The sequence below is a fragment of the Condylura cristata genome, unplaced genomic scaffold (genome assembly GCF_000260355.1).
Source record: "Condylura cristata isolate star-nosed mole 26May11 unplaced genomic scaffold, ConCri1.0 scaffold00035, whole genome shotgun sequence".
Classification (NCBI taxonomy): domain Eukaryota; kingdom Metazoa; phylum Chordata; class Mammalia; order Eulipotyphla; family Talpidae; genus Condylura; species Condylura cristata.
This window is the reverse complement of record NW_004567136.1, coordinates 442301-468613: the sequence shown is the minus strand read 5'-3', so window position 1 is coordinate 468613 and position 26313 is coordinate 442301. Positions and strand designations below refer to the sequence as shown.

At 37.9% G+C, this 26313-nt stretch overlaps 1 protein-coding gene across 1 annotated transcript in view; it reads right to left on the bottom strand.

The window, feature by feature from the left end:
• Positions 1–26313, bottom strand: part of DNAH14 (dynein, axonemal, heavy chain 14) — a 127515-nt gene that overhangs the window by 15289 nt on the left and 85913 nt on the right. Inside the window, exons 56-72 of the mRNA XM_004692941.1 lie at positions 25078–25186; positions 24160–24285; positions 22797–22891; positions 21317–21476; positions 20078–20209; positions 19310–19405; positions 17726–17866; positions 17185–17400; positions 13665–13895; positions 13279–13400; positions 11462–11706; positions 8751–9169; positions 8457–8655; positions 6488–6724; positions 4437–4522; positions 2730–2886; positions 1855–2065 (exon numbers count right to left, since the gene is read on the bottom strand). Coding sequence (XP_004692998.1) covers positions 1855–2065; positions 2730–2886; positions 4437–4522; positions 6488–6724; positions 8457–8655; positions 8751–9169; positions 11462–11706; positions 13279–13400; positions 13665–13895; positions 17185–17400; positions 17726–17866; positions 19310–19405; positions 20078–20209; positions 21317–21476; positions 22797–22891; positions 24160–24285; positions 25078–25186 — 2982 coding nt within the window. The remainder of the gene's footprint in view (positions 1–1854; positions 2066–2729; positions 2887–4436; positions 4523–6487; positions 6725–8456; positions 8656–8750; positions 9170–11461; positions 11707–13278; positions 13401–13664; positions 13896–17184; positions 17401–17725; positions 17867–19309; positions 19406–20077; positions 20210–21316; positions 21477–22796; positions 22892–24159; positions 24286–25077; positions 25187–26313) is intronic.

The following is a 26313-nucleotide window of genomic DNA, read 5'->3' as shown; positions in this document are numbered from 1 at the left end:
TGCAAAAAAAATTGAAAATGGCATGTCCTAATAAACAGAATACTTTGAAGAGACCTTAAAAATCACTTAAATAATCAAAGGTCTTCTCTAATTATCTCCCAATCACTTTTTTGTTGCACAAGAATTGGCACAAAAGCCACTAATTTTCATTTTATAGAAGAATTTTTGACCCCTTAAGTAGAAAAGTTTATGCACTCATTATAAAGAACCTAGAAAAAAATTAAAAGAACAAAATGAAGAGTTCCTCTGGCTAGATGTAGGTAAACTGAATATCAAAATAATAAGGCTAGTAAGAGATTTCAATTTATTAATTAAAATATAAATCCATACAGATATAAATAAACAAGTAAATAAATAAATGAGATAAAAAGAAAAAAATTTCATCTAATAGAACATTATTTACAAATATATCAGAATTATGCAGTTAGAAAGCCACAGTCTAGCAGATACAGAAATAACTCAGTCAAAAATATCAATAGATATTGAAAGCAATGGTTGAAAATTTGAGATGGATATAGCTTATTTTTAAGCTTTTATTTTAAGCTTATTTTTAAGGCTTTTATTTTTCCTCTTAGGAATATATTGTTATTTTTTTTTATTTCTAAATTTAACACATTTCTTTCCACATTTTTCTCTCCCACTGTGGGTTGTTAGACTGCTAGTCTTAAATATTAAAATCTTGATTTGATAAAGAAATATAAATTTCTTAGTCACATTATGATTATATAATATTTTTGTGTGTGTATTGTTAGCTTTTTTAAAGGCCACTTCTTTAATTTCTTTTTTAAAACCAATCATCACCATCTACTATCCTATTGTTGCGATGTATTTACACTTTTGAACCTGATACAGTATCTGTCTGGTCCATGCTATGTCCTTAGTTTCTATAACAATTCTTGGCAAATAATAGGTTGGTCCTCTTTCAGGGTAAATATGAATAAGGGATCTGGTAGAAATTATTGTATCATTTTTCTAAAATGTATATCCTTTGAGATCACTTAACTAATCTGTTTCTTTTGATGAAATAAATGTGAAAAAGAAAAACTGCCAAATATATTTGAACTGATAAAATATGAACAGATAATGAAATAATTAGCAAAGATTTTAGAAATTTAAGTTAGGCATTTGTGTCTTGGTTTTAAATTTCCTTGAGCATATTTACAACTTAAAAATAACAGCATGAATATTGAACAATACTTGCATACAGAATTGGTCATATAAAGTAAAGCAAACAGAAAGGCAAAGTTGGGGGGTGGGGCAGAGTGAGGATGTGATGGACTGAAACAACTACTTCAACACTTGGCAAACGCAACTCAAAGTTATAGCAATTAACTTCTCCAGCCTCTCACTGCAAACAAGCACGCTGGGCCTATAGACATTTTTGCTTGAGTAAGTGCTTTGGACCCTACAGCTTTTTAGTGAACGTGTTGAGGTAGAGAAGGTCAGAATAAATACTCAAGGTAAGCCATAAAATAAACCATCACTGAAAGACTGGAAATGAGGTTTTGCATTCTGCTATTTGGAATCATCTTGACTATCAACACCAGGTTATAGGTCTATACTCTGTGTGTAGGTATGTAAGTATATTTATTGGGAACAAAACTTTGAGGTGAGAAAATGACAAGCCACATGGAAGGTAAAAACTAAAGAGCTCTTTGATCTTACAAAAGCTGATTTACTTAGCGTAGTTTTCAAATTCTTAGAGAAATGGAAACCCAAAGTATATAGTTTAAGCTTCCCGGAGTGGCCCAACATGTCATTGTATCATTGCTGAAGCACAGCATGTCTTGTCGTTTCCAGTTTGAGCTCACTGCTTATATTAATTGGCTACTTAGAAATGAACAGCTCTCTTACGATTCTACAATAGCGCAAAGCCTTGTCGTCAGTGACGCGGCAAGGTGGCAGTTCTGGAGGAAGACCCACTGTTCTGTCTCGCCTTGGGCCTTAGCGATGAGGTCCTCTGCTTTCGCTGCCTGGGTGCCACCCAAAGAAATCACATGGACGTGTTTCGTTGTTCCTTTTAACTCTTGTGCAAATTTCAGGAGAATATTTGTAATATCAGTGTCTGTATAACAACACAGAGAGGTGTATGTGGCAGTAAATTCACTTGCAGAGTAGAAACATCATACTCTTTAAGATGATTACCCAGAATTCAAACTTCGGCCCTGCCATTTACTAACGAGATGACCTAGAATAACATGGGAAGGACAATATCTACCCACAGCATCAACTACTGGCTCCCTAGCCAACCCCCACCCCAATCCACTCCTTCCTCTGTAGCTGAGCCCTGCCGTTCCCCAAGATGGCTGTGAGCACAGCCTACATAGGCAGTTTTGAGGAATACAGAATGGGATCAGTAAGGTCAATATCTAATTGTTTCTTTTATAACATTTTTTCTCATGAATCAATATTCATCAAAGTGCAAGGAAAGAAATCCAACTTTCAGATCAATAATACGTGTTCAGGAAGTATTTTCTGCACAGAAAATTAATGGTGATAAAATTTTCCATATTTGTGAATCTCAGAAATCTTATTCCTCTTTTTAGCTAACATTTTTTAGAATGATTCGTTCTTAATATAGCTTTATGTTCTAATTGGCCCCTTTCCCAAAATATTTTAAAATAAAATAGGAAAAAATTTTAAGCATAAAATAACTGGACACAGAACCTTTTTTTTTTACATCCTTTGATGATTCTTGTGTATCATCTTAACTGTCACAAACACCTTACCATGGGAATGAATAAGTATCAGAGGGATTCTGGCACTGGATTCCTTATATACTTCGTTCAGATTAATTCCACGTCTACACAGATATTCGCTTCCCATTTTTTCAGTTATAAACTTTCTTACTGAATTCTCTAAACATTCTGGTCTAAGAATGTTTATCTAAGGAAGAAAAGGTAAAAATTAACTTTCAAAACCACTGAAGGGAATATTTCCTATGGCAAAATGAAACAAAAATGAAGAAGTATTTATTATTTAGAGCACCAGAGCTTGAAGGTGCTGGTGCGTTGGGAAGTTTAACGGGAGTGAGTCTGTGTGTGGCCAGCAAAGGTCATCACTGCTTCTGAGCCTTGACAGCCCTATCCAGGCTGTCTAGACCGAGACAGGACTCTTTTTGAATCGTAGTTATGGTCCCTGATTCTGAAAAAAGAGACCTTTTCTTGAGTTTCTTCTTTCTCTTGTCCAGAGGAAAAAAGCCCACTCACAGAGAGGATATGAAAACCCAGAATAGCACAAGAGGGAGAATACTAACTCTCCCATTAAGAAATTGAAATGAAAATAGCACAATAATTATATGGTCCTGAAATCTTTTTTTTTTTAAGATTTATTTATTTATGCATATAGAACTGGGGTACAGGCCAGAGGTGTGGGGTGGTGAGAGGCTTCACCCGAGACAGTGGGGAGCAGAACAGGCAGATCAAGGAAACACACTGCTGAGGGGAGCAGCGGGCGGGTCAGGAGAGGTCTGCCACGCCATGTGGTCACCTCCGGGGCAAGTGGGGATCGAACTCATGCGGAAGTGGCTTTAACTTCTTAGTGCTGTGCTTTAACCCGCTGTGCCACCAGGGAGGGCCAGTCCTGAAATCTTAATAGAGCCCTAAGATCTACTCTACAGGGATTAAAAGACTTTTTCAACAGCATACAAATATTAAGTTCAGGCTCTTCTGGAAATCACTGTAAATTTCACAGGAAAGAAATGTTCCATGGAAATTGTTTTATGCAAGACATTATGTGCTATTTCTGGACGGAATGACAGTTCTGCCCTGAGCTTTTCACCACCACAGATGCCATCATTAAGCACAAACTGTGTGTATGCGCATCACCAAGCTGCCAGTGAGATGCTGAATCAACTGAGAAAAAGAAGAGTTGGGCAAAATATCACCTTTACAGAAAATAAAGGTCAAGGTGACAGATGTGGTTTAGGTGTGTGCGCTTCCTGAGGCTGAACACCAGGATGAGCCAGATTTACCTGTCACAAGCAGTGTAAGGCAGCTATTGGCTTCTTCCTAAGTGGCCAGAGTCTGTTTGATTTAATCTACAGCAGTGAGAAGTATCCTTCTCATAAGGAGAAGAAAATACGATGTTTGCAGGACAGCAGATCCCAAAAAGGACAAAGAAAGGGTTAAGCCATGCCCTCAGAACCCATCTTTCAAATTCCCATTCTATAAGGCCTTCCTCTTCTCTAGGGAGGAGTGAGTAAGGTGGGTTGGAATATTATTCTAATTGGACTTTCTCCAATTACAGAAACATTAAGATGGATTATAAATGCTTCTGACATTAATGCCAATGTGAAAAAGAGATATCGCCTATATATATATTATATATCGCCTATATATATATTATATATCTAATTTTAGATCTGAATGGTTTAAATTAGTAATAAAGTGCTCAAAACAGTCAGAATATCAATATTTTCTCACAGCACATCTTACCAAAATAAGTCTTTGAAATGGAGTGAGTTTCTCCCAGGGAAAATTTATAGGACTCTGAATTTCTTCATCTTCATTAACTGTAAGTACTTTAGAGGAACAATATAAGATTAATAATCAAATACTTTGGATCATTCAAAGTTAGCACAATGAAAATATGTTATAAAATTGTGATGTTTTTGTCTTTTAAACATGGCAAAGGGAGCTTTATTCCTATAGGATTTGAGTATCAAAAGCTCTCTTTAGAATCACACAAGAAGCAGTCATTATGATATATTTGAGTTTCATCTTGGTGAAGCGGCTGATGAGCCCTGTTGGACGGTGGACATCTGGGGACCGAGTAAGGACAAAGAAGGGCCGCGCCAGCACATTGTGACCTGCTCCTGCATAGGTGATGCTTTCTGAATAGTAACTAAACTGCAGAAATCTCTATTCATCATCTGCCTGTGATAGATATTAGAAAAGAGAACTAAGTAGAAATGCAAAAAGTTCTTAAGCTTTTGAAAAATTGAATAATATGTAATGCTATATATATTACATTAGTAACATAAAGATAGACGTGTGTGTATTACCCCACTAACCACTGCCCTCCAGCCCCGATGGATCACACATTTGCAAGGTGGGAAGCGTCTCAACTTCATTACCTCTGTCCCAGATACAGTTATCATTTCTATCTAACTTGTAGTCTATGGCATTTCCCCAATGCTCAACTTCAAGTACAACTTAGGTGACAGAATAGGTTATTTGAATGTAATTAGTATAGGTTTGTCGACCTTTAAAAAGTTGTCAATATGTAAGAATCTACTTACAAATTGATAAACCGGTAGTTATTTGTAACATTAAAAGATCTTCACTTTACAAAAATGTCCATAAAGAATTGCTTTAAATAAAAGATACTGACTCATAGTAAAATAAGTAATGAATGCAGGCGGATTGGTAATGCAGCTAAGAAAACAAAACAGTGATATTCCAGAGGGAATACGCTAGGAGAGAAGGAGAGCTTTTTCATCAGAACAGCAGATCAAGAAACTATAAAACAATAGGCATGGTTTACTGGACATTTAAATATTTCTATAGTACACATACAAAGAACAAACCCAATAAATCTTGACGGATTTTGAAAAAAATATTTGAATGGACAGATGAGTCTTTTTAATGCCACAGAAAGGTAATTACTTGTTAAACTACTGGGGCTACAGATATACAAGAAAGAAATAACCTATCCTATAGAAAAATGAGCAATGTACATGAACTACTAGTCCGAATTCTCAACAAAGATATTAAAAGGTGCTTTAAACTGTCCAGTAGTTAGGGAAATTCAAGCTAAAAGTAACTTTAAATTTTTTAGATTGGCAAAAGTTAAAAAATAATCATACTGCTTTGGGAAAAGGACACTCATGTATTGGTAAAAGTAGAAATTATCATGATTTTTAAAGAAAATTAACCTAGTAACAATTTTTAACATAAAAGTATAGCTGATCCAGTAATATCACTTCTCTCTATCCCATGAGAAATACATATAAAGATGTTTTGTGTTATGCATAACATACAGGTATATTGTAGCAAAAAGTCTAGAAGCAAATGTGTTTTGAAAAGGGTAATGTGACTGAGGCATGGGAAAATAATTCAAAGTGCAAAAAAACCAAAAAATTAAAAACAGCAAAGCATTTAAAATAAATTCTATTTCCTGTGTAATTTTAAACATGTCTATATTATAAAGTAGTATATAAACTACTTCTCCATTACATAAAACATATATGGTATATGTGTGGACTCATTCAGATCCAAGATTCAAAGCAAGTGTTGTGTAGTAAAACTAATGTATATTTCATTTCGGTGAAAGTTTTGACTTCTCGTCTAAGTTTTTCAACAACAATGATCTTGATAATTTTACCAGAGTGCTGTAAGGATTATATTAAATAACAGATGTCTTTACAACATAGTTATGCTCCACCTTTCAATTTCTTCATGCAAGATGCTGACTTGCTCTTATAACTTGTCAGTCTTTGTAAACATATATGGAAGTTAGATGAAAACATGAATTGCTTTCTTACTTTCCTCTGGTGATTTGTCACTTTCCTCCAGTAAAACATTTTCTGAAGAGAAAGGTAAGCTGATCAGAGTATATACAGCTTTACTGTTAATGAAAGCATTCCATTGCCACACATTTGATACCAGGGATTTGCACAGAAGGGAAAATGGTTCTAGTGCACCACTGACATACTGGCATTGCTTCCACCTGGACTCCGACAGCCACTGCAGGTGCTGATGGATACAGACTTCATACATGCCTCGGAGAAAAGGAGAAAATCACACCAGAGTGATAAAGCCTCAACCTTTAGTTACTCACTACACAGTAAATGCCTAATAAATATTTTTTGTGGAGGGAAAAGTCAGGCCATATAAAAGTTGCACTGAAGGTAACATTTTTCATTTTGTTAAAAACATATAGTATTAAATTCACCATCTTAACCATTATTAAAAGTATACAATTCAGAAGTGTCAAGTATATTCATATTGTTGCAAAACAGATGTCCAGAAATTTTTCTTTTTTTTTTAACGCTCTTCTTCTTTATTTTTAAGATGTATTTATTTGTGCACACAGAACTGGGGTACAGACCAGAGGTGTAGGGGTGGTGAAAGGATTCACTAGAGACAGAGTGAGGAACAGAACAGGTGGATAGATGAAGTACACTGCTGAGGGGTCCAGTGGGCAAGACAGGAGAGGTCTGCCGTGCCATGTGGATCACCTCCCAGGCCAAGAATCGAACATGCACTGAAGCAGCTGCGGTTAACTTGCAGCTTGCGGTTAGCTGTGCTTTAACCTGTTTCACCACCAGGAAGGGCCAATGTCTAGAAATTTTTCTGAAAATATGAAAAGGTATTTAAAAGAAACTCCTCCCACTCCCAATCCCCTGATAATCCCCATTCTATATCCAGGTTTTCTGACACATTATATAAGATAGCATTTATTGTCTTATGACTGGCTTATTTAGTTTAGCATAATGTCCTCCAGTTTCCTCCATGTGTCAAGATTTCCTTTCTTTATAGGACTGAATAGTATTCCATTGTGCCTATATACTATATTTGGTTTATCTATTCATCCATCAATGGATATTTGAGTGGCTTCCATATACTGGCCATTGTGAATAGTGCTGCTAATATAAATAGGCAAATATATCTCCAATACCCTGCTTTCCTTTACATATATATATATATATAGAGAGAGAGAGATATACTTTATATACATACATATATAGATGCATACATACATACATACATACATACATACATATATATATATACATGTATAGGCACACTGTTGGGTCATATTTCTCATTTTTTGAGAAACCTATGGAAAACCCATCTGGTTCCTTACCCAACAGTGTACAAGGAATTCTCCACATCCTTGTTAGCACTTGCTATTTTCAATCTTTTTAGTAGCCACCCTAATGGGTGTGACATGATATCTAATTGTGGTTTTCCTTGCATTTCTGTGACTAGTGATGTTTAACATCTTTTCATGTTGTTGGTCATTAGTATGTCATCTTTGGAGAAATGGCCATTCGAGTCCTTTGTACACTTCTAAAGTGGGATGTCTGATTAATTTCATTGTTAGTTGTAGAAGTTATTTATATCTTCTATATGTTAACTTCTTACCAGATAAAGGTGAACTATGTTCTACCACTCTACAGATTGTCTTTTCATTCAGTTGATTTTGTCTTTTGATTCATAAAGTTTTTAATTTTGATGTGCTCCCATTTATCTATTTTTGATTTCACTGCATATACATTTGGTGTTATATCCAAAAAATCATTGCAAGTTCAAGTTAAGAAACATTCCCCCTCTGTTTTCTCTTAGGATTTTATAGGTCTATATTTAGGTTTAGGTCTACATTTAGGTTTTGTAATTTGTAGATGAGAGCCCAATGCTTTCAGCATTTTTGAGGATACATGCTTTTAAAGTGTTTGTATGTTTTTTGTTTTGCTTTTTACTAAATCCAAAACAATTACTCTTACTTACTATTTAGCCTAGGCTGGGGAATCAGACCTTTACTGTTTATCAATATGCCAGAATATAAGAAGATATTCCATTCTTCGTCTGGTAGGGATCCGATTTCATCCTGCATTAGATTTCCCTTAGCATTATTTTGCATGATGGTAGTGCAAAGCCGAAAGGAGAAACAAAGTTTATGGTCATTAAACAGAGCTGAAGAGACCACCTGTAAAGGACAATAACACTATTAGATTGATCTAGTAGATCAGTTAGATTAAGCTAGTATTAACTAAGTAAAAATCACATCAAGGAACGTCTCACCTTAAAAATGTTTCTTGTCAATGTGTCTATTGAATTTTTAAGATACCTGTCTAAAAGATTTTTCTCACTTTCTAATTTAGGTTCTTTTGAGAGACTTGCAACTTCATGAACTTTTTTCAGAGATTTTTTCTCCCTCTTCAAACTTTGTTCTGGTTTCTTGTCTTTGGAAACTACTGATAAAACAAACATTTGACGAAACCAGTCTAGGGAGAACCGGTACATGTAGTTGATCTGTGGAAGGCCAGCCACCAGGAAGTAGAGCAAGGCTCCTCGGGTTGCAATGGGCAGGTAGTGTCCACGTGTTTCCTGAATTATGCTCTCTGCTTGTTCTGATGATTTGATGCGTCTTGAAATTTCATTTGAAGTCATTTTGGATTTTCTTAAATTGTCTACAATTTCTGTGTCATCTTGTATAGTTCCTAAAGGTGATCAAATAAAAAGCAAATTGAAATAAAGTCCTTTGGAATTTCAAATAGCAGTTTCCTTATTATGTACTACTTTAACAGTAGTCTTTTGGTGACTTTGGTTTGGAGGTAGGCTTTTAAATGAAGACAGATCGTGTTTAAAAAGTTTTATAATGACACAAATGGACTCTTCCCATTCTTTCACCTGTTCTCTACATTACTTTTGTGGCTGTGGATTTTATTTTAAAATTAAACTTATGGGCCCTCCCTGGTGGTGCAGCAGGTGAAAGCACAGCACGAAGAAGCAAAAGTCACTTCAGCGTGAGTTCGATCCCTGCCCACGCTGGAGGTGACCCACATGGCGCTGCAGACCTCTCCTGACCCGCCCCACTGCTCCCCTCAGCAGTGTACTTCGTCCGTATGCCTGTTCTTCTCCCTGCTCTGTCTCTGGTGAATCCTCTCACCCTCCGCATCTCTGGCCTGTACCCCAATTCTGTATGAATAAATAAATAAATCTTTTTTAAAAATTAAAAAAAAATACATTTCCAATGTAACCCACTATATACATAGAAAACGAGGATTAAATTTTCAGGAAATAAAATGTTCACGATTACTTCATGGGATACATTCTGACACTTTGCACTGTGTTTATGTTTTAGGAAACAAATTTGTTAAAGACCAATGAAACTGATTTCTCCTACCACTGATAGGTTATAACTCACTTTTTGGAAAAGCCCTACTCTAGAAACACAGACAAAAATTTTATCTCTTTCAGATAGTTAAGGTAGCTTTTCTATTTCTTTTTTTTTTAAAGATTTATTTATTTATTCATATAGAACTGGGGTACAGGCCAGAGATGTGGAGAGTGAGAGGATTCACCAGGAATAGAGTGGGGAGCAGAACAGGCAGATCAACGAAGTACACTGCTGAGGGGAGCAGCGGGCGGGTCAGGAGAGGTCTGCCGCACCATGTGGTCACCTCCGGGGCAGGTGGGAATCTAACTCATGCGGAAGTGGCTTTAGCTTCTCAGTGCAGTGCTTTAACCCGCTGCGCCACCAGGGAGGGCCAGCTTTTCTATTTCTTACAAACTTTTATTTTATGGGAAAACACGCCCATTTCCTCAAGAAATTTTTTTATTTTTTAAAAAAATTTTTTATAATGTGACTTCTAGACACATTATAACTTCTGAGGCTCACCTCTGGACATACTTCAGTTTGAAAACAGCCCTTTTAAGTTGTGGTATTAAGAATTAAACATGATGTGATTGCAAGGAATTCTGGGTCTATTACATTCCACGGTCTAGATACCATATTCTTTTTTTTTCAAAGATTTATTTATTTATGCACACAGAACTGGGGTACAGGCCAGAGGTGCAGGGGTGGTGAGAGAATTCACCAGAAACAGAGCCGGGAGCAGAACAGGCTGACTGACAAAGTACACTGCTGAGGGGAGCAGCGGGCGGGTCAGGAGAGGTCTGCCGCGCCATGTGGGTCACCTTCGAGGCCAGGACCAAACTCATGATGAAGTGGCTTTAGCTTCTCAGTGCCTTGCTTTCACCCGCTGCGCCACCAGAGAGGGCCCTAGATACCATATTCTTGACAATGGAGATGAAACTCTCTAAGTAGTGTCTGGACCTAAGCTGGGGCCCTCCTCTCCCAGTTCTCATCCTATCACCCTACTTCCCTAAATGGAGGATCACACCAATGGTGAAATATTTAAAAAGCATACTAAGGAATGTTTGTTCTATTAAAACTTGGGGGAAAGGAGGCAAACTATGCACAGAATCAGGAGACCTTTTTTTAAAAAAATATTATTAAAACCACTGTTAGTAAGAGGCGACAATCTCTTAGAAATATTCCAGATTTCTACAATGGGGTGCAAGTAGTAGTGAGTAAACACTAAGACCACAGTAATAGCATATATTACTATGATGTGTGTTATTGTAAACAACTTTTCTTTTGTCTTATTAAATCTGCCTTTTATCCAATTCAGGCAAATTATAGCAAAAATTGACATTTGTTATATGAGTGGTTTATATAATAGGAGTGACTATGCTTCTGAATCTTTTTTTTTTTTAAACAGGTTTACTGATTATAAGGTGTGCAGAAAATATCCTGGTCATAATGAGGGGTAGTAATGAAGAAACATAAAAATTAAGTGTCTTGGTTTCAGAAATGGGGTGGTTTTGACAAGATAGCCTGATAGTTTGGGTACTAATTTATAGAATCATCCTCCCCTATAATTTATATTCTGTCCTTTACAAAGGTAAACAAAACTCTCCTGCTATCACTAAACATCTTAACTTACCTAGTGCATTCTGCAGTAAGTTTAGGGTGTTGTCCTCCAGTTCTTCAAGAGTCATAGAATCAAGGAAAATACTCTCTAATAATTGGAAACGCTGGTTTTCTAAATGAGGGATCTCATGACTTAATACAGTAGATAACAGTTGATCTTCTAAGCCTTGGAAAGTTACCATGAAGTTGATGATAGTGACAACATTACAAATTGATAGAGAAAAATGAGGGTTGTCTATTTCTGTAGACATGTATAACCTAAAACAGGAGAAAGGAACCAGTTACTCAAAGGAGGCTGGAGTTTGAAAAAATGAGGCTGATAATAAAATAATGAAAAATAATTGTCGTGGGGATAATAAAGATTGGGTTTTAGTGTTACTTAGCCTTACACACAAAGTAGGTTCTCAGTGTATGCTACATGAATATATTTGATTTTGTAGGACTTTAAAAAATAAAACCACTGGCCCTCCCTGGTGGCGCAGCGGGTTAAAGCACTGCACTGAGAATCTAAAGCCGCTTCCGCATGAGTTCGATCCCCGCCTGCCCCGGAGGTGACCACATGGCGTGGCAGACCTCTCCTGACCCGCCCACTGCTCCCCTCAGCAGTGTGCTTCGTCGATCTGCCTGTTCTGTTCCCCACTCTGTCTCTGGTGAAGCCTCTCGCCGCTCCTGAACCTCTGGCCTATACCCCAGTTCTGTATGCACAAATAAATAAATCTTAAAAAATAAAAATAAAAAAAAATAAAACCACTGGCCCTCTCTGGTGGCACAGTGGGTTAAAGTTCAGCACTGCAAGCTGGCCACAGTGCTTCAGTGTGAGTTTGAACCCTGCCCCGGTGGTGATCCACATGGCAAAGCAGACCTCTTCTGCCTCTCCCGCTGCTCCCCTCAGCAGTGTACTTCGCCAATCTGCCTGTTCTGCTCTTCATTCTGACTCTGGTGAATCCTCTCACTTCCCCTGTGCCTCTGACCTGTACCCCAGTTCTGTGTGAATGAATGAATGAATGAACGAATGAGTGAATAAACAAACAAATAAATAAATAAACCCACAAATTATGCCCACACTCTATTTGGCTAAGTATACAACACAAGTAAATAAAAATACAAAATAGAGGAGTTCTGACCTGCCATTAAATTACTGTTAAGACTGATTTCTACTTTGAATAGAAGCCACTGGAGAAATCTGCATAGAGAAAAGACAGGAGCACTCTAGCTATTAGCTTGAGATATGGCTGGGGCCTGGTAGCAAGATGGAACCTGGGAGAATGGTCACAAAGTGAACCATGAGGGTGACCTGGAGCAGGTTATGTCTAGTGGGAGTAGTCAGCTTTTGAATCTTGTTTAGTCTGCACCAAGCCAATAAAGCAGGAATCATTTCTGGTTCCACTTCCAAAGGGTGACGTTAGTGAAGTCAAAAAGTTCACCATGTCACATGGTCAGGCAGCAATGGGGGCAATTAGTCAGCAAAGTCTACCTTCTAAAACAGTCCCCTCTTTATGAAAAAGTGACCAATGTCATTTATCATCAGGAAAATCAAAGTCAAAATGATGAGATGCCACTTCATGGAAACTGTAGGTTTCATCAGAGAACCCCTGGAAAAATATTGGTTTGAAATGATTTCATAAATAAAAATTTGCTCTCTCTTCTCTATACTGAGAAGTGCCACTGATGAATACGATGAGTGTTACTGGCAACATGAAAACAGAAAAGAATATTCAAAATGTAAGCTTGCTTTTTTAGGGGAAGCTTATCAAGACTGAAATACAGGACCTTTGTTATTATTTGTCTTAAAAAAAAACTTTGACATAATTCAACTGCGAGAGACATTACCTAAATTTGGGATTGTATTCAATCTCAGAATCATCAACCCTTATGAAATATTGTCCTCTTTTCTGATAGATATCCTTCTTCAAAATGGCCTTTAAACTTGGAGTCAATGTTTCAGAGATATCCTGAAAAACCCAATAGACATAAACAAAAATTCATCTTCTAACAAATAAATAAATCAAAAAGATACAGCATTAAAAATAGTTAAATCTTATTAATACTTGGACACCACTGGAGGTGAGAGAACTAAACATTGAAAACACATTTATTTCCTTAAAAATTTCCTTTAACAAGACTACTTGTTCTCAGCCACTTAAATATTGCTCAGTATATGCAATATTTGTGTCAGCTGTATGGAATTAAGTAACTCAACCATTTGGTCCAAATACCTGCAAGAGAACACTCCCTCCTGCTTTTATAGCATTTTCAATTTTTTTGATGTAACTGTTATCTTTGGTGGAGAGTTCCTGCAGCTTAGATCCTTCCATTTGACGGATCCAATTGTGTGCTTGCTTGTGTGGGTCAATTATCAGCGGCCACTGCAGGGCATTCTTGATCAAGATGGCATTCTCTATTGAATACTGACCAAGAGGCAGTCCTTGATGATTCCATTGGTGGATCTGGAATGAAATCATTAATACTTTCACTGTTTCATGAACTTCTTCTCACCCTTAATATCACACAGGACACAAAGGATCCTACAGGATCACTGCCTCTAGATCAAACAATCCTTTAAATCAGACAATCTCCAAAAGGACTCAGAAATGAACACTTTAAACACTTGGGATTTGACATACTGAGTTAGGTGAGCAATTACACACTAAATTATAATTTTCTGCTCGTCAATGAGGCTTTTTAGGATACCCATCACCACGAAGATGCTATGGGGGACAGAAAAGAAGTAGAAGAGAGAGCACCTATCCCCAAGACTCTTAGGCTAGCGCATGTGTGAAACACAATGGCACAGAAACGTGAAGACATAATGATGGCTGACTCCTACCACCTGCCAAGCACAGGAATAGACCTAGCTAATTTACTATAATCACCTCATTTCTCAGAAGGAGAAACTGAGACTAAAAGATGTAAGGAATTTGGTTATGGTCACACTGCTAAACTGAGAGTCAGACTTAGGGCTTGAGAGATGCAGACTCATACTTTCTTATCCTCTACGGCCTCACTTTGCCCACCATTCCTCCTCAGGCTTTCATCAACAAGCTGGGAGAAGAACCAAGACAGCACCCAGACAGGACATCTGGGAGAAGCCAAGGAGAGATTTTAGTTTTCAAATGAAAGAAGAGGCTTTTTGCTTAAGCCTGCAAAGAACTGTATGCTCTCAAATTCAACAACAACAAAAAGGAAACATGAAGAATCCTAAAAAGCACAAGTATTTCTGTTGGGTGTTATATAGATTACTTTTGAACAGTCAGAGAAGAGCATGAATGTCATTGTGGTGAGAGACGTCAACTTTGAAACCAACAGCAAGTCAGTGTTTCTGTTTTAAAATTAGTCATTTGCTTCACTTATTAATGTTATTTTACGGTTCTATCCATTCTCATTACTGTAGAGCATTCCATTTTATGAATACCTCAGTTTATTTATTTTACTGTTGAATGCAGTTGGATTGTGTCAAGCTTGTAGCTACAATGATTTTTTTCTTCCTCCCCCCAGTTTTATTGAGAAATAATTGACATAAATTTAAGGTGTACAGAGTGATGGTTGATTTTCATATACTGAGAAATGATCACCACAATAGGGTGATCATCTCATAGGTACAACAAACAGGAAAGAGAACATTCTTGTGATGAGAATACCTTCAGTTGGTGAAATTTTCTAAGAGCAAAATTTTGTTTCTCTGTGTTTCTATTTAAGGGAGCTGTTGAGCTGATCCTCCTTATTCTGCAATATTCCTCACTGAGGGCCCTCCCTGGTGGTGCAGCGGGTTAAAGCATAGCACTGAGAAGCTAAAGCCACTTCCACATGAGTTCGATTCCCGTCTTCCCGGGAGATGACCACATGGCGTGGCAGACCTCTCCTGACCTGCCCGCTGCTCCCCTCAGCAGTGTACTTCATCAATCTGCCTGTTCTGCTCTCCACTCTGTCTATGGTGAAGCCTCTCGCCGCCCTTGAGCCTCTGGCCTGTGCCCCAGTTCTGTATGTACAAATAAATAAATCTTTAAAAAAAATATTTTTCACTGCACTTGGGTCAGATCACATAACTTACGTGATTTAATTTCTTTGACATTTGTTGACACTACCTATGGTCCACCCCATGGTCATATCTGGCGACCTCCTGTCTGTTCGCACAGCGTGTGAGCCGCAGTAAGGTTGTTGTGTACTGTCTATACCTATTAAACTCATTTGTTCACTATGTTCAAATCTTCTCTACTCTGACTAATTTTTGTGTCCTTCTACTCTGAGTTACCAAAAAAAAAAAGTGTGTCATACTCTTAAAGAAGTGTATTAAAATCTGCCATTATGATCACAGATTTGTGCATTTTTACTGTTAGTTTTTTCATATATCGTATTTCCTGTGCATTATTTGAGGTCAGGTTATTAGGCACAAAGAAACTTAGAGGTGATAACATATGCTTGGAGAATTAAGCCAATAATTATGGAAAAATAAGCTTATGTAATCTAGCAGTCCTTTTTCAACATTAGAATCTACTTTTTGGTATTCTATGTTCAATTTCTTCCTACTTTTTACTATGAACCTTTTTTATGCCTTAGATACATCCTTTCTTTTTTTAATTATATATATATATTTATATTTATATTACATCATTCTTCATTTTGTACATTTTTCATCTCTATTGTAACCCCCATGGACTTCCCACCACCAATTCACCCATGTGCCATCACCATAGTCCCATGTGCTCTTTAGCCCCAGTTTTGATCCTACTCCCCTATCCACCCCCCATAGAATGTTATGTCCTTTCTAAATAACATTTGTTTTCTGTTTTGTGCCTTGGTTTATATTTTTATGCAATCCTCCTATTTTATCCTTTTTTTTAAAGATTTATTTACTTATTCATACAGAACTGAGGTACAAGCCAGAGGTTCAGGGACAGTGAAAGGCTTCACCAGAGACAGAGTGGGGAGCAGAACAGGCCAATTTATGAAGTACACTGCTGAGGGGAGCAGCGGGCAGGTCAGGAGAGGTCTCCCGTGCCATGTGGGTCACCTCCAGGGCTGGGATCGAACTTGCACTGGAGCAGCTGTGGCCAGCTTGCAGTGCTGTGTCTAACCCATTGCATCACCAGGGAGGGCCTATCTTATTCTTTTAACTGGATCATTTAGTGCATTCACATTGAAAGTAACTACTGACATATTGGGGTTCAAATTGGTTATTAGCACTCCAAAATAAGAAGTCAATACTTGCTTCTCAGATTTTATAGACTGGATGTTCAATTTAGTTGGATTCTTAGTGGGTAAACTAGACCAAAATAACTCTCTGGGGATGAAAAAAAATGTATTTTTCTTCTTTTATCCTTTTAACCTCTTTTATCCCTATTATAGAACTTACATAAACAATAAATACTTACTGGTAGTCGTAAGACCTATCTTTTTGAGTATTTGTAATAATATCACCTGCAGGTCAATAAGTTAATCAATTTTACTAATGAAAGGGATTTCGAAAAAGAAACTGACTATACTTGGTAGGCCAGAACGGTCGGATTATAATGAGAAAAAAGGATATTTTTTAACTTACCCAGAGGATGAGAATTAGGAGGTTTAAGTAATTGAGATACTAGAACTTAAAAAAGAATTAAGGCCTGGAGCAAGTTTCAGTATTTTTCATTATAAAAATAATTTTGGAAAAAGATCCAAGCAGAAAAGATGCACAAACACCAAAAATATATAAATCAACAATAACAGTCACTTAACTGGATTGTAGCAATATGTTACTACCTCAAGTTTCTGTGCCATGACTTCAATTAAAGAAAAATTGGGAGAAAAGGAAATGTTGTTTTTGGTGCAAAGTTTCTCCCATTTCTTCACAATCAACTTGCGAAATTCTTCCGTTAACACTCCGCTGTAGACAATGCATGCTGCTGATATGAGGGTGTCCCCCAAAATTCCTTCCAGTTTCATGTCTATTTGATTGATTATTTCTTGCCATCGACTCTAAATGTTAAAGCAAAAATAGCTGTTCATATTTGATATAAAACATACCATGGAGACACCTTATACATAGCTTTGTCAGACCAATGAGTGCTAAAGTTTTTGTAACAAAAGAGAATAATGTCAGACCTTTGGAGTCTGTTACTTCTGTTACTACTTGATTGGGACTTCTCTGTTGTTAGTAAGACTGACGATTGTTCCCAATAAAAGTTGGGTCATTAGATAGTTTTAGATGGGCTATATCATCCTCTTCAATAGAAATAATATTTGGGGTTTGTGAAACCCAGTGGAAATTAAGGAAGAAGATAAAACCCGCAAACAGACATACCTTCTCGTCCTCCAGGGTAGTTATTAAGACAGAGGCACACTGCAAGCTCCTGGTGGCCCGTTGCTTCCTATTTGTCAACAGCTCTATTTCAGCAACAATATCCTTGCATGCTGCCTGCAAATTCAGCAGGTGCTCTTCAATCTGAAAGACAATTATTTTGTTATTGAGACAAAAATCTTACACTCATTTTGCTTTAGCCCTTTACCTTTCATTTATATAAATAGAGTATGTTACCACTGTTCTTCTTGAACAGATGGGTTACATTCCCAATGAAAATGTACACCATTGCAGTAACTAAATAAAGAAACTCTTGAAAGTGGAGTCTGCTTTTTAAAAGACTATCTATCCCAGTGGGCTTTTTTACAATCTTAGCATTTTGAGGATTCATAATTTTATGACTTATTTTTTTACAGAAAAAAAATATTTCAGCTTCTTTCTCTATGAAAATTATTGGACTCTTCATCCCAGATACACTGACAGTGCATGTAACTCATGGGCTTCTGAAAGTAGTCAGGTAGGGTTGAGTGACTACTGAAAGTATCCCTCATGAGTGGCCACTTGGGTCAGAAAGCAAAGCCTAACTTGCTGTTGTCCCCAGGAGATGCATCTAAGCTTCAAAAGTAAGTGTAAGTTGGCCCTCCCTGGTAGCGCAGTGGGTTAAAGTGCAGCACTAAGAAGCTAAATCCACTTCTGCATGAGTTCGATTCCTGCCTGCCCTGGAGGTGACCACATGGTGTGGCAGACCTCTCCTGACCAGCCCGCTGCTCCCCTCAGCAGTGTACTTCGTCTATCTGCCTGTTCTGCTCCCCTCTCTGTCTCTGGTGAATCCTCTCACCCTCCACATCTCTGGCCTGTACCCCAGTTCCATATGAATAAATAAATTTAAAAAAAAAGTAAGTGTAAGTTAAAAGCAAAAAAGTTGGAAAACAAACTAACAAGCAAATAGGGTACAAAAAAAAAGGCACGGGAAGAAATGCTTCTATCAGATACAAGACTAATAGGTAAGAAAAGTAACAAGAGGTGAACATTAAATGATCAAAGGATCAATACCTTTAAAAGATATAATATTCATTAGTATATATGCATCAGACAAAGAACCACCAAAAAATATAAGGCAACTGTTATCAATCTGATACAAGACACAGGCAGCAACAAAATAGTCATGACTTCAACACCCACCTTCACCACTGGACAGAGCAACCAGAAAGAAGATAAACAAGGAAGCAATCGCCTTACGTGAGGAGATATCTGTAGGACACTGAACCCCCCTGGGAGCTGAAAACACATTGTCCTAAGTGCACATGGAATGTTCTCCATCATCGACTACATGCCAGGTCACAAAACAAGTGCCAATAATTTCGTGAAGACTGAAATCATATCAAGTATATTCTCTGGTCAGAACCCACATGGGGGAAGGACACAATATGCTATTGTGGAGGACGTGACCGCCTCGGTGGTGGGAGTGGTTGAACCACATGCACTGAGGAGGTGTGGTCCTATGTCTGTGAATCACGTGCAAAAGTCTAAACCAATGTTAACACAGTAAAAAAAAAAAAAACTTTCATAAGTTAAAAAAATTCTTACCAGCTGTAAACCTCTCTGTTTTTCAGCCAATCTCAGTCGATTAATATTTAGGACATTTTGAGCCTCAGCTATTTTGACTTGTTTGGGTCTTACCAGCTTCAAATAGAAAGTCACATAATTTAAGCATTAAAGTCAAATTCACTGTTAAGAATGTTCGCTGTTAAGAATGTTGCTTATGTTTGAAAGACATCTGTAGATACCGACTCTTTAGAAAACTTTCTCAGAATTATGTATACAAAAATGTGTACAAACGGGATATAGTTATTTTGTTACAGTGAATAGTAAAACAAACAAAAGCATAGTTGTTTTAAATAAAGTCATTCAACAGGAGCACTGAGTTAATAAAGGTGTGAGTTAATACCATATGTATAATAAAAGTGCTTTCATTAGATATTCTTTTCACAGAAATTCATTTGATCATTGTTAAGTAAAACCTATTTCAGGGCCCTCCCTGGTGATGCAATGAGTTAAAGCACAGCACCACTTCAGCACGAGCTCCATCCCCACCCCAGAGGTGACCCACATGGCGCGGCACACCTCTCCTGACCCACTCGCTGCTCCCCTCAGCAGTGTACTTCATCAGTCAGCCTGTTCTGCTCCCCACTCTGTCTCTGGTGAACCCTCTCACCTCCCCTGCACCTCTGGCCTGTACCCCAGATCTGTGTGCATAAAGAAACAAATCTTTAAAAAAATAAGTAAAAACAATTTCAGGGACAAAGTGTGTCAAGTTCACACTGTTCTAGATATTTGGGAGTCAAGAAATGATACCTTCTGTACATCGTGGTAGTTATTCACTGCTATAACCCACTGGCACATAGAACAACAAGCAACAGAGACTAGAGCAATCTTTTTCGGATTGAAGTCAGGCAAGCTTAAAATTTTTTTCAGCTTCACGAACACCTAGAGAGAATACAGTTCATGTATGACATGACAGTGAGATATGATTGATCTGAAGTCTCTCTCAATCTAGATTAGAATAAAATTTATGTAAGAAAGACTCCGCAATAATTCAACAGGAGAATCAAAGGCACATCTAGGTATAAAGTAGCCGGAGTCGCAGTAACCTTTGAAGAGGAAGGGGAAAGTCTCTCGCAGACACCTGGTGGTTACTGTTTTTAGGTTTTTGTTGGCAGCGGCCTGGTACCAAATATTTATTAGGTTCTTGTGGCCATCATAAAAAATGCCACATGACTTCAAGTTAAATGTGGAATCTAATAAAAAAAGCAATAACCTACAAAACTGACTCGTAAATATAGACAAGCCAGATGGTTTCCGGAGTGGGGATGGGGCTGGGAACTGGGCAAAGTGGATCAAAAGGCACAAATTTGTGGAATCTACACTCAGGGGAACACTTAGTTATTGAGAAAGAGGAAATTCTGGCACAAAATGGATGGATCTTGAGGTGATTATGCTAAGTGAAATAAGTCAGTAATTAGATAAATCCTGAGGACATACAGTATTGGCTACATTTAATAATAATGCATTGCACATTTGAAGTGAAGAGAGTAGAATCAGAAAAGCCCTCATACTTATAAGAAGAAAAACATTGTCCCTGTTTGTAGTGATGGATGTTAACTCAGATTACTATGGCCATCACTCACAGTACCGCACACAAATTTGAATCTTTATCTTGTATAGCTTGAACTAATATCTCATGTCAATCGTATGACAATAAAAAAACTCAAGCATCTTTATCCACTCACTGCATTTTCACAATATAATACAATTCATCCAGAAACTTTCTCCCACCATAGACCTCTTTTCTATGCATATTATTTAAAGAGATTTTGACACATGAAGTTTTCTGATCTTGGTGACATGTTGCTCTTCCTTGAAACTTTCAGAAGATCTATAAAGTCTGGATATTCACCTTGCTCTAGCTCTTTTAGCTCTTAACTTGCCTGTCAGTTTTAATGTGATTTCAATTCCTAATACACCTATTGGATGCTTGTATATTATAAATACAGACCGCATCAGTTATGTATTAATTTGGGTTAAACTTGTTACCTTATCAGGTATGCTGTCCTTGTCAAGGTTAGACAGTTTTTTAATAAAACCACTTTCTAAAAGAAGTAACTTTGCTGTAGCCCAGTTAGGCTTCTTTTGCAGGAGAATGCAAACAGCATTCATAACAGTCAGTACAAGGAACGGAGGACGTGTGTACACTCTGAAATAAATGGTAAAATTCTAGTTAGCTTTACAGTTAAAAATAAATGCACTCTTTAAATATCTCAGAAGACAATACTCACAGTTTTTAAATGAGCCAGAGACTGAACTCAGGCTACAACATTGAAAGCTTGATAAGCCACCTAATACCTCTCTTGTACTAGGGCCGAAGAAAGGGTTCTACCAAAGGAAACCTCTAATTAGAATTACAACCTCAATGTCCAAAGATAGATGACTGGATCAAAATGATGTGGTCTCTATACACAATGGAATACTATTCAGCAATCAAAAATTATAAACTTATGCCATTTGCAGCAACTTGGATGGAGCTGGAAGGGATTATGCTCAGTGAAGTAAGTCAGAAGGAAAATAACTGATGGTTTCACTCATAGGGGTAATACAGGGGAAACAAATAAGGGATCAGGACAAAAAATAATAATAGATAAAAAAAATTAACAGGCCAACTATAAATGGAGACATTCTTCAGGGGAGAGGGAGACAGAGGGATCAAAGCAGGGGAGGAGAGCGCAAGGGACTATGGTGATGGTGCCTGGGTGAACTGGTTGCTGGGATTTGGGGGGGCACCTTAGAGAAGAAATCAAATATTACACAAAAATGAACAAGGATGTAAAATATATGTAAGTAATTTTCAAAGTAAACTTTATTGAGCAGCTGCCTTATACCAGACTCTATTTTAAACATAGAGAGGCGACACAGCTGTCTGCTGTTCCTGAAACCCACTAAACACAGTCCTGCCTTATGACTCGTGTTTAAAGTTTGGGTTTGAGGAAGGACACAGGGCAAGTGCTTTCTATTTTACAAATAGCTGTTTTGCTATTTTACAAATAGCTCATTACAATATCACATGCGGTCCCCACATTTTTATAGAATCCCAAATGTTCGTTCACTACCCTGGAATGAAGTCCTAGTGCCTAAGATACTGTCTTCATATTCTCAAAAATGCAGGTCAGGTGTTTATATAATCACCATGGTTTTTCCTTCTATTCTACAGAAGACATTGTTTTATCCATTATATGATGCACATTTTCACATCTCTGAGGATTCAGTTTTATAATCAAAAGTGCACCATACAGTTTACTTGGCAGTATTTTTTTTCCCTTCTTAAGAGAACATAAAATACTGTAAAGTGGATGGTAGCATAAGCTTGATAAGATACAGTATATATCACACCTAATGAAGAATAAGAAAGATGGGTAAAAATTACTTAATCTAATGGGATACAAACTTAGTAACTTTCACCATGAATTTATGCTTTATTCTGAGACTTTTTAACTCAAAAGAATGTAAGTAAATTACTCACCTTAACTCAGCCACATAAGCTTTATCCAGGGCATTCAGAGCCACCGTTGCCTTTTCTACAGCTGACAGTACACTTATTAGCTCATTGGCAGTTTTCTGCAGTAGAATCACAGACCCCCATTTATACAAATGAACACAGCTGCATACTTAAAACGTTCACACTGTAAACTTGGAAAATATCATTGACATTTTATGAAGCACACATGTGATGCACCACACATAGCAGACATGTATACATGCCATACCTACATGTATATTGCTGGCATCATGGGGCACAGCCTAAAGGTGTTATGTTACCGAAATGCTGAGAGAAGTCATCCATGATAAGCAAAAACACAGAGTTGCTTCTCTCTTCTCCCTGTTAGATTCAGGGTAGTATAATAGCGCTCTTTGATGAGCTGTCTAGTTAAAGGTGAATTAATTTCCTGCTAAGGAAGCTTAAGTTTCAGAGGCCCTTAAGCACATGGGAGCCTCCCAAGACCCTGAATGAGTTCTACCAATACATTGGCCATGTGTTTCATCGAGGTGCTTGATTCAAGCGCTGCACATGCCGGGAGTATGAAATGCCAGCCTGTGCCTTCCCTTGGCAAGGGCAGCTGGTCGCACCAGGGCTGTTTCTGGTAACTGACTAAGCCAGACCCATTTCCTGTTGAGAGTCTGGCTTAAGAGTATGGTGGGGAATTGGTCAGTTTAAAAGAGAGGATTATTCGGGCCCTCCCTGGTGGCGCAGCGAGTTAAAGCACAGCCCTAAGAAGCTAAAGTTTGATCCCCGCATGAGTTTGATCCCCACCTGCCCCGGAGGTGACCACATGGCGCGGCAGACCTCTCCTGACCCGCCCGCTGCTCCCCTCAGCAATGTACTTTGTCGATCTGCCTGTTCTGCTCCCCGCTCTGTCTCTGGTGAAGCCTCTCACCCTCCGCATCTCTAGCCTGTACCCTAGTTCTGTATGCACAAATAAATAAATCTTTAAAAAAAAAAGTGAGAGAAAGAGAATTATTCGGTATGAGAGAAGACACACACACTAGTGAGACTCTAAAGGTGCTTCATCTCAATATGCCCCTGTCAAAGGCTTCAAGCAATTTTGATCTGCCTTGAATGATTTTCTTAACAAGAACTGTCCTGTAGTTTCCTCATATTGTAAGTTCTTCATGGACAGGACCAGGTATCTCTATTTCCCCTATTAAATATAATGGTGTCTAGCATGTAGCAAGCACTCAATATATGTTCCTACAGATAAAAATAAAAAGTATTGAAAGTTGGGGTACAATATATTTAAGAGCAGTCAGCCTGAATTTTAAATTTCAGATTTAGGGAATAATTTTTCAAATCTCCAATTATTTTTATTGATCACATTATAGTTTACCTGATCATAATCGTGTACAATTCTTACTGCTTCTGCCATAATATCTTCATCCTGTTTAACAAGCATCTGAACTTGCTCAAATACTTGTGAATCTCTCTGTAATTTTTCCATTAGGATTTCCTTTTCCTATTAAGACAATTTTTCTCAGAATGAATTATAAGTGACAGGATAATCTTTGTTTAAAGAGAAATTCAAATACTTCATTCCATTACAAAATGTTTCAAAATCAGCCTGAAATATATGCTTATATTTAACAGGCTAATAAAGATCACTACAATGCGTATCACTTCAGGTAACAGACGTAAAGACAGTTGATTAAGTAATGCTTTTTAGAATATTCTACAGACTTTAAGTTACCATAACACATTTCAGACAGATTTAACTAGTAGTATAGAATTTTTCTGCATGAGTATCTACAGGTATTTATCTATTATCTATTTAATTATTAAAATATGAAGTCATTATTACTTTCCTATTGATATTGTTAATGCTTTTTTTTTCATTTTATAGGTAAGAAAATCAAGGCACACAGTTATATGATAACAAAGCTACATTTGCCAAACATCGGAGCCTTTGTTTTTCAGACACTGCTCTATATTAAGCTATAAAATCTGGGCCTCCCTGGTAGCATAGAGGGTTAAGTCTCAGCACTATCATGCTGTCACCGCTGCAGCATGAGATCTATCCCTAGCCAAGGAGCTGACCCACATGGCACAGCTGACCTTTCCTGTCTCAGCTGCTGCTCCCTTGAGCAGTGTATTTCAGTACATCTGCCTGTTCTGCTCCCCACTCGGACTCTGGTGAATCCTCTCACCGCCCCTGCACCTCTGGCCTGTACCCTAGTTCAGTATGCATAAATAAGTAAAAAAAAACACACACACAAAACTAAAAATCTTTAAAAGAAATTTCAAAGCATACCTTTGTTTTTTGTTCTATTTGAGGGCCAACAATCAAGAGCTCCTGCTGCATATCTGTAATAAGTGTGGCTGCTTCCAGAATCTTGGATAGACCCATATAGAAATGATCCCTGAAGGGAAGAATAGTACTAAGGTAGAAGATATTACACAATATTGGTCAATACAGCTCATCAGTACTTAAAAAGAATACTTCACAACTTAACGAGGGTTGTTCTGGGGATGCCAGGTGGTTTTAATACTTAAAAATCAATATTTACATCTTTCTTTTCTTTTCTTTTTTTTTTTTTGAGCACTTTAGGTTCACAGAAAATGGAGCAGAATACAGACTCCAGACTCATATTAACCTCTGCCCCTCACTACAGGCAAAGCCTTTCCCAACATGGCTATCCCACCACGTGTTCATTTATTCAACTGATGAGCCTACATTAACACATCATTGTTATCCGAAGTTTGCATATTTCTTTTTGCTCTAACCCTTGCTTACCACACACAAACTAGTCTAAACTTTCTAGCCTGCATGATAAGTACATTACCCTGGACTTCCTGCTGGCAGTTAGGGCGCATTCCATGCAATTGGCAATGCATCTTGATGCCCCTAGTTTAATGCCATTATTTATTAAGTGGTTTAGCTCCAGGGAAGGAGCCTGGATGTGGTCTGTGCTCCAAGCAGGAGTCACAGTCTTGCTCACCCTCACTCAGTGTGCCTGAGACAAGTGGAGTGAGATTCGGTTCAAGCCACCACCTGTGTTATTAACCGGGTATCTGACAGTGGGTCTGCTTTTGCTTAGTTGAATGTAAGACAGGTTGAACAAAGGCATTGTGGGGTGATCCTCCACATGGTGCCCCAGAAATCCTCCAGGTCTCCAGATAGGGAAGGTTTAACTGTGACTAACCAAGTCCTCACAGAGCACCCTGTGAGCCTCCTAGAATAAGAACAGGCAGAATGTTTGTGAGCAGATATTGTACTTCCTCTCCTGAGAGAAGCCAGTGTTTGCTGGGTTCAGGTTTGGTGTGAGTCTTTCTGCCTCAAATTCCCTCCCTCACCTTCCCACATGCTAAGTTGCTGCAAGACTCGGGCTCCCCAGTAATAGGGTGGACCACTCTGTGTTTGTCTTTTATTTTGATGTTGCCCCATGGGACAGGCAACATCTCATGGCAGGGAGGGTGTCTTTGGACACTCTCATTTGCATTGTCAGTGAAGGTAATAAACTGTGAATCCAAAAAGGGCTCATTGTTC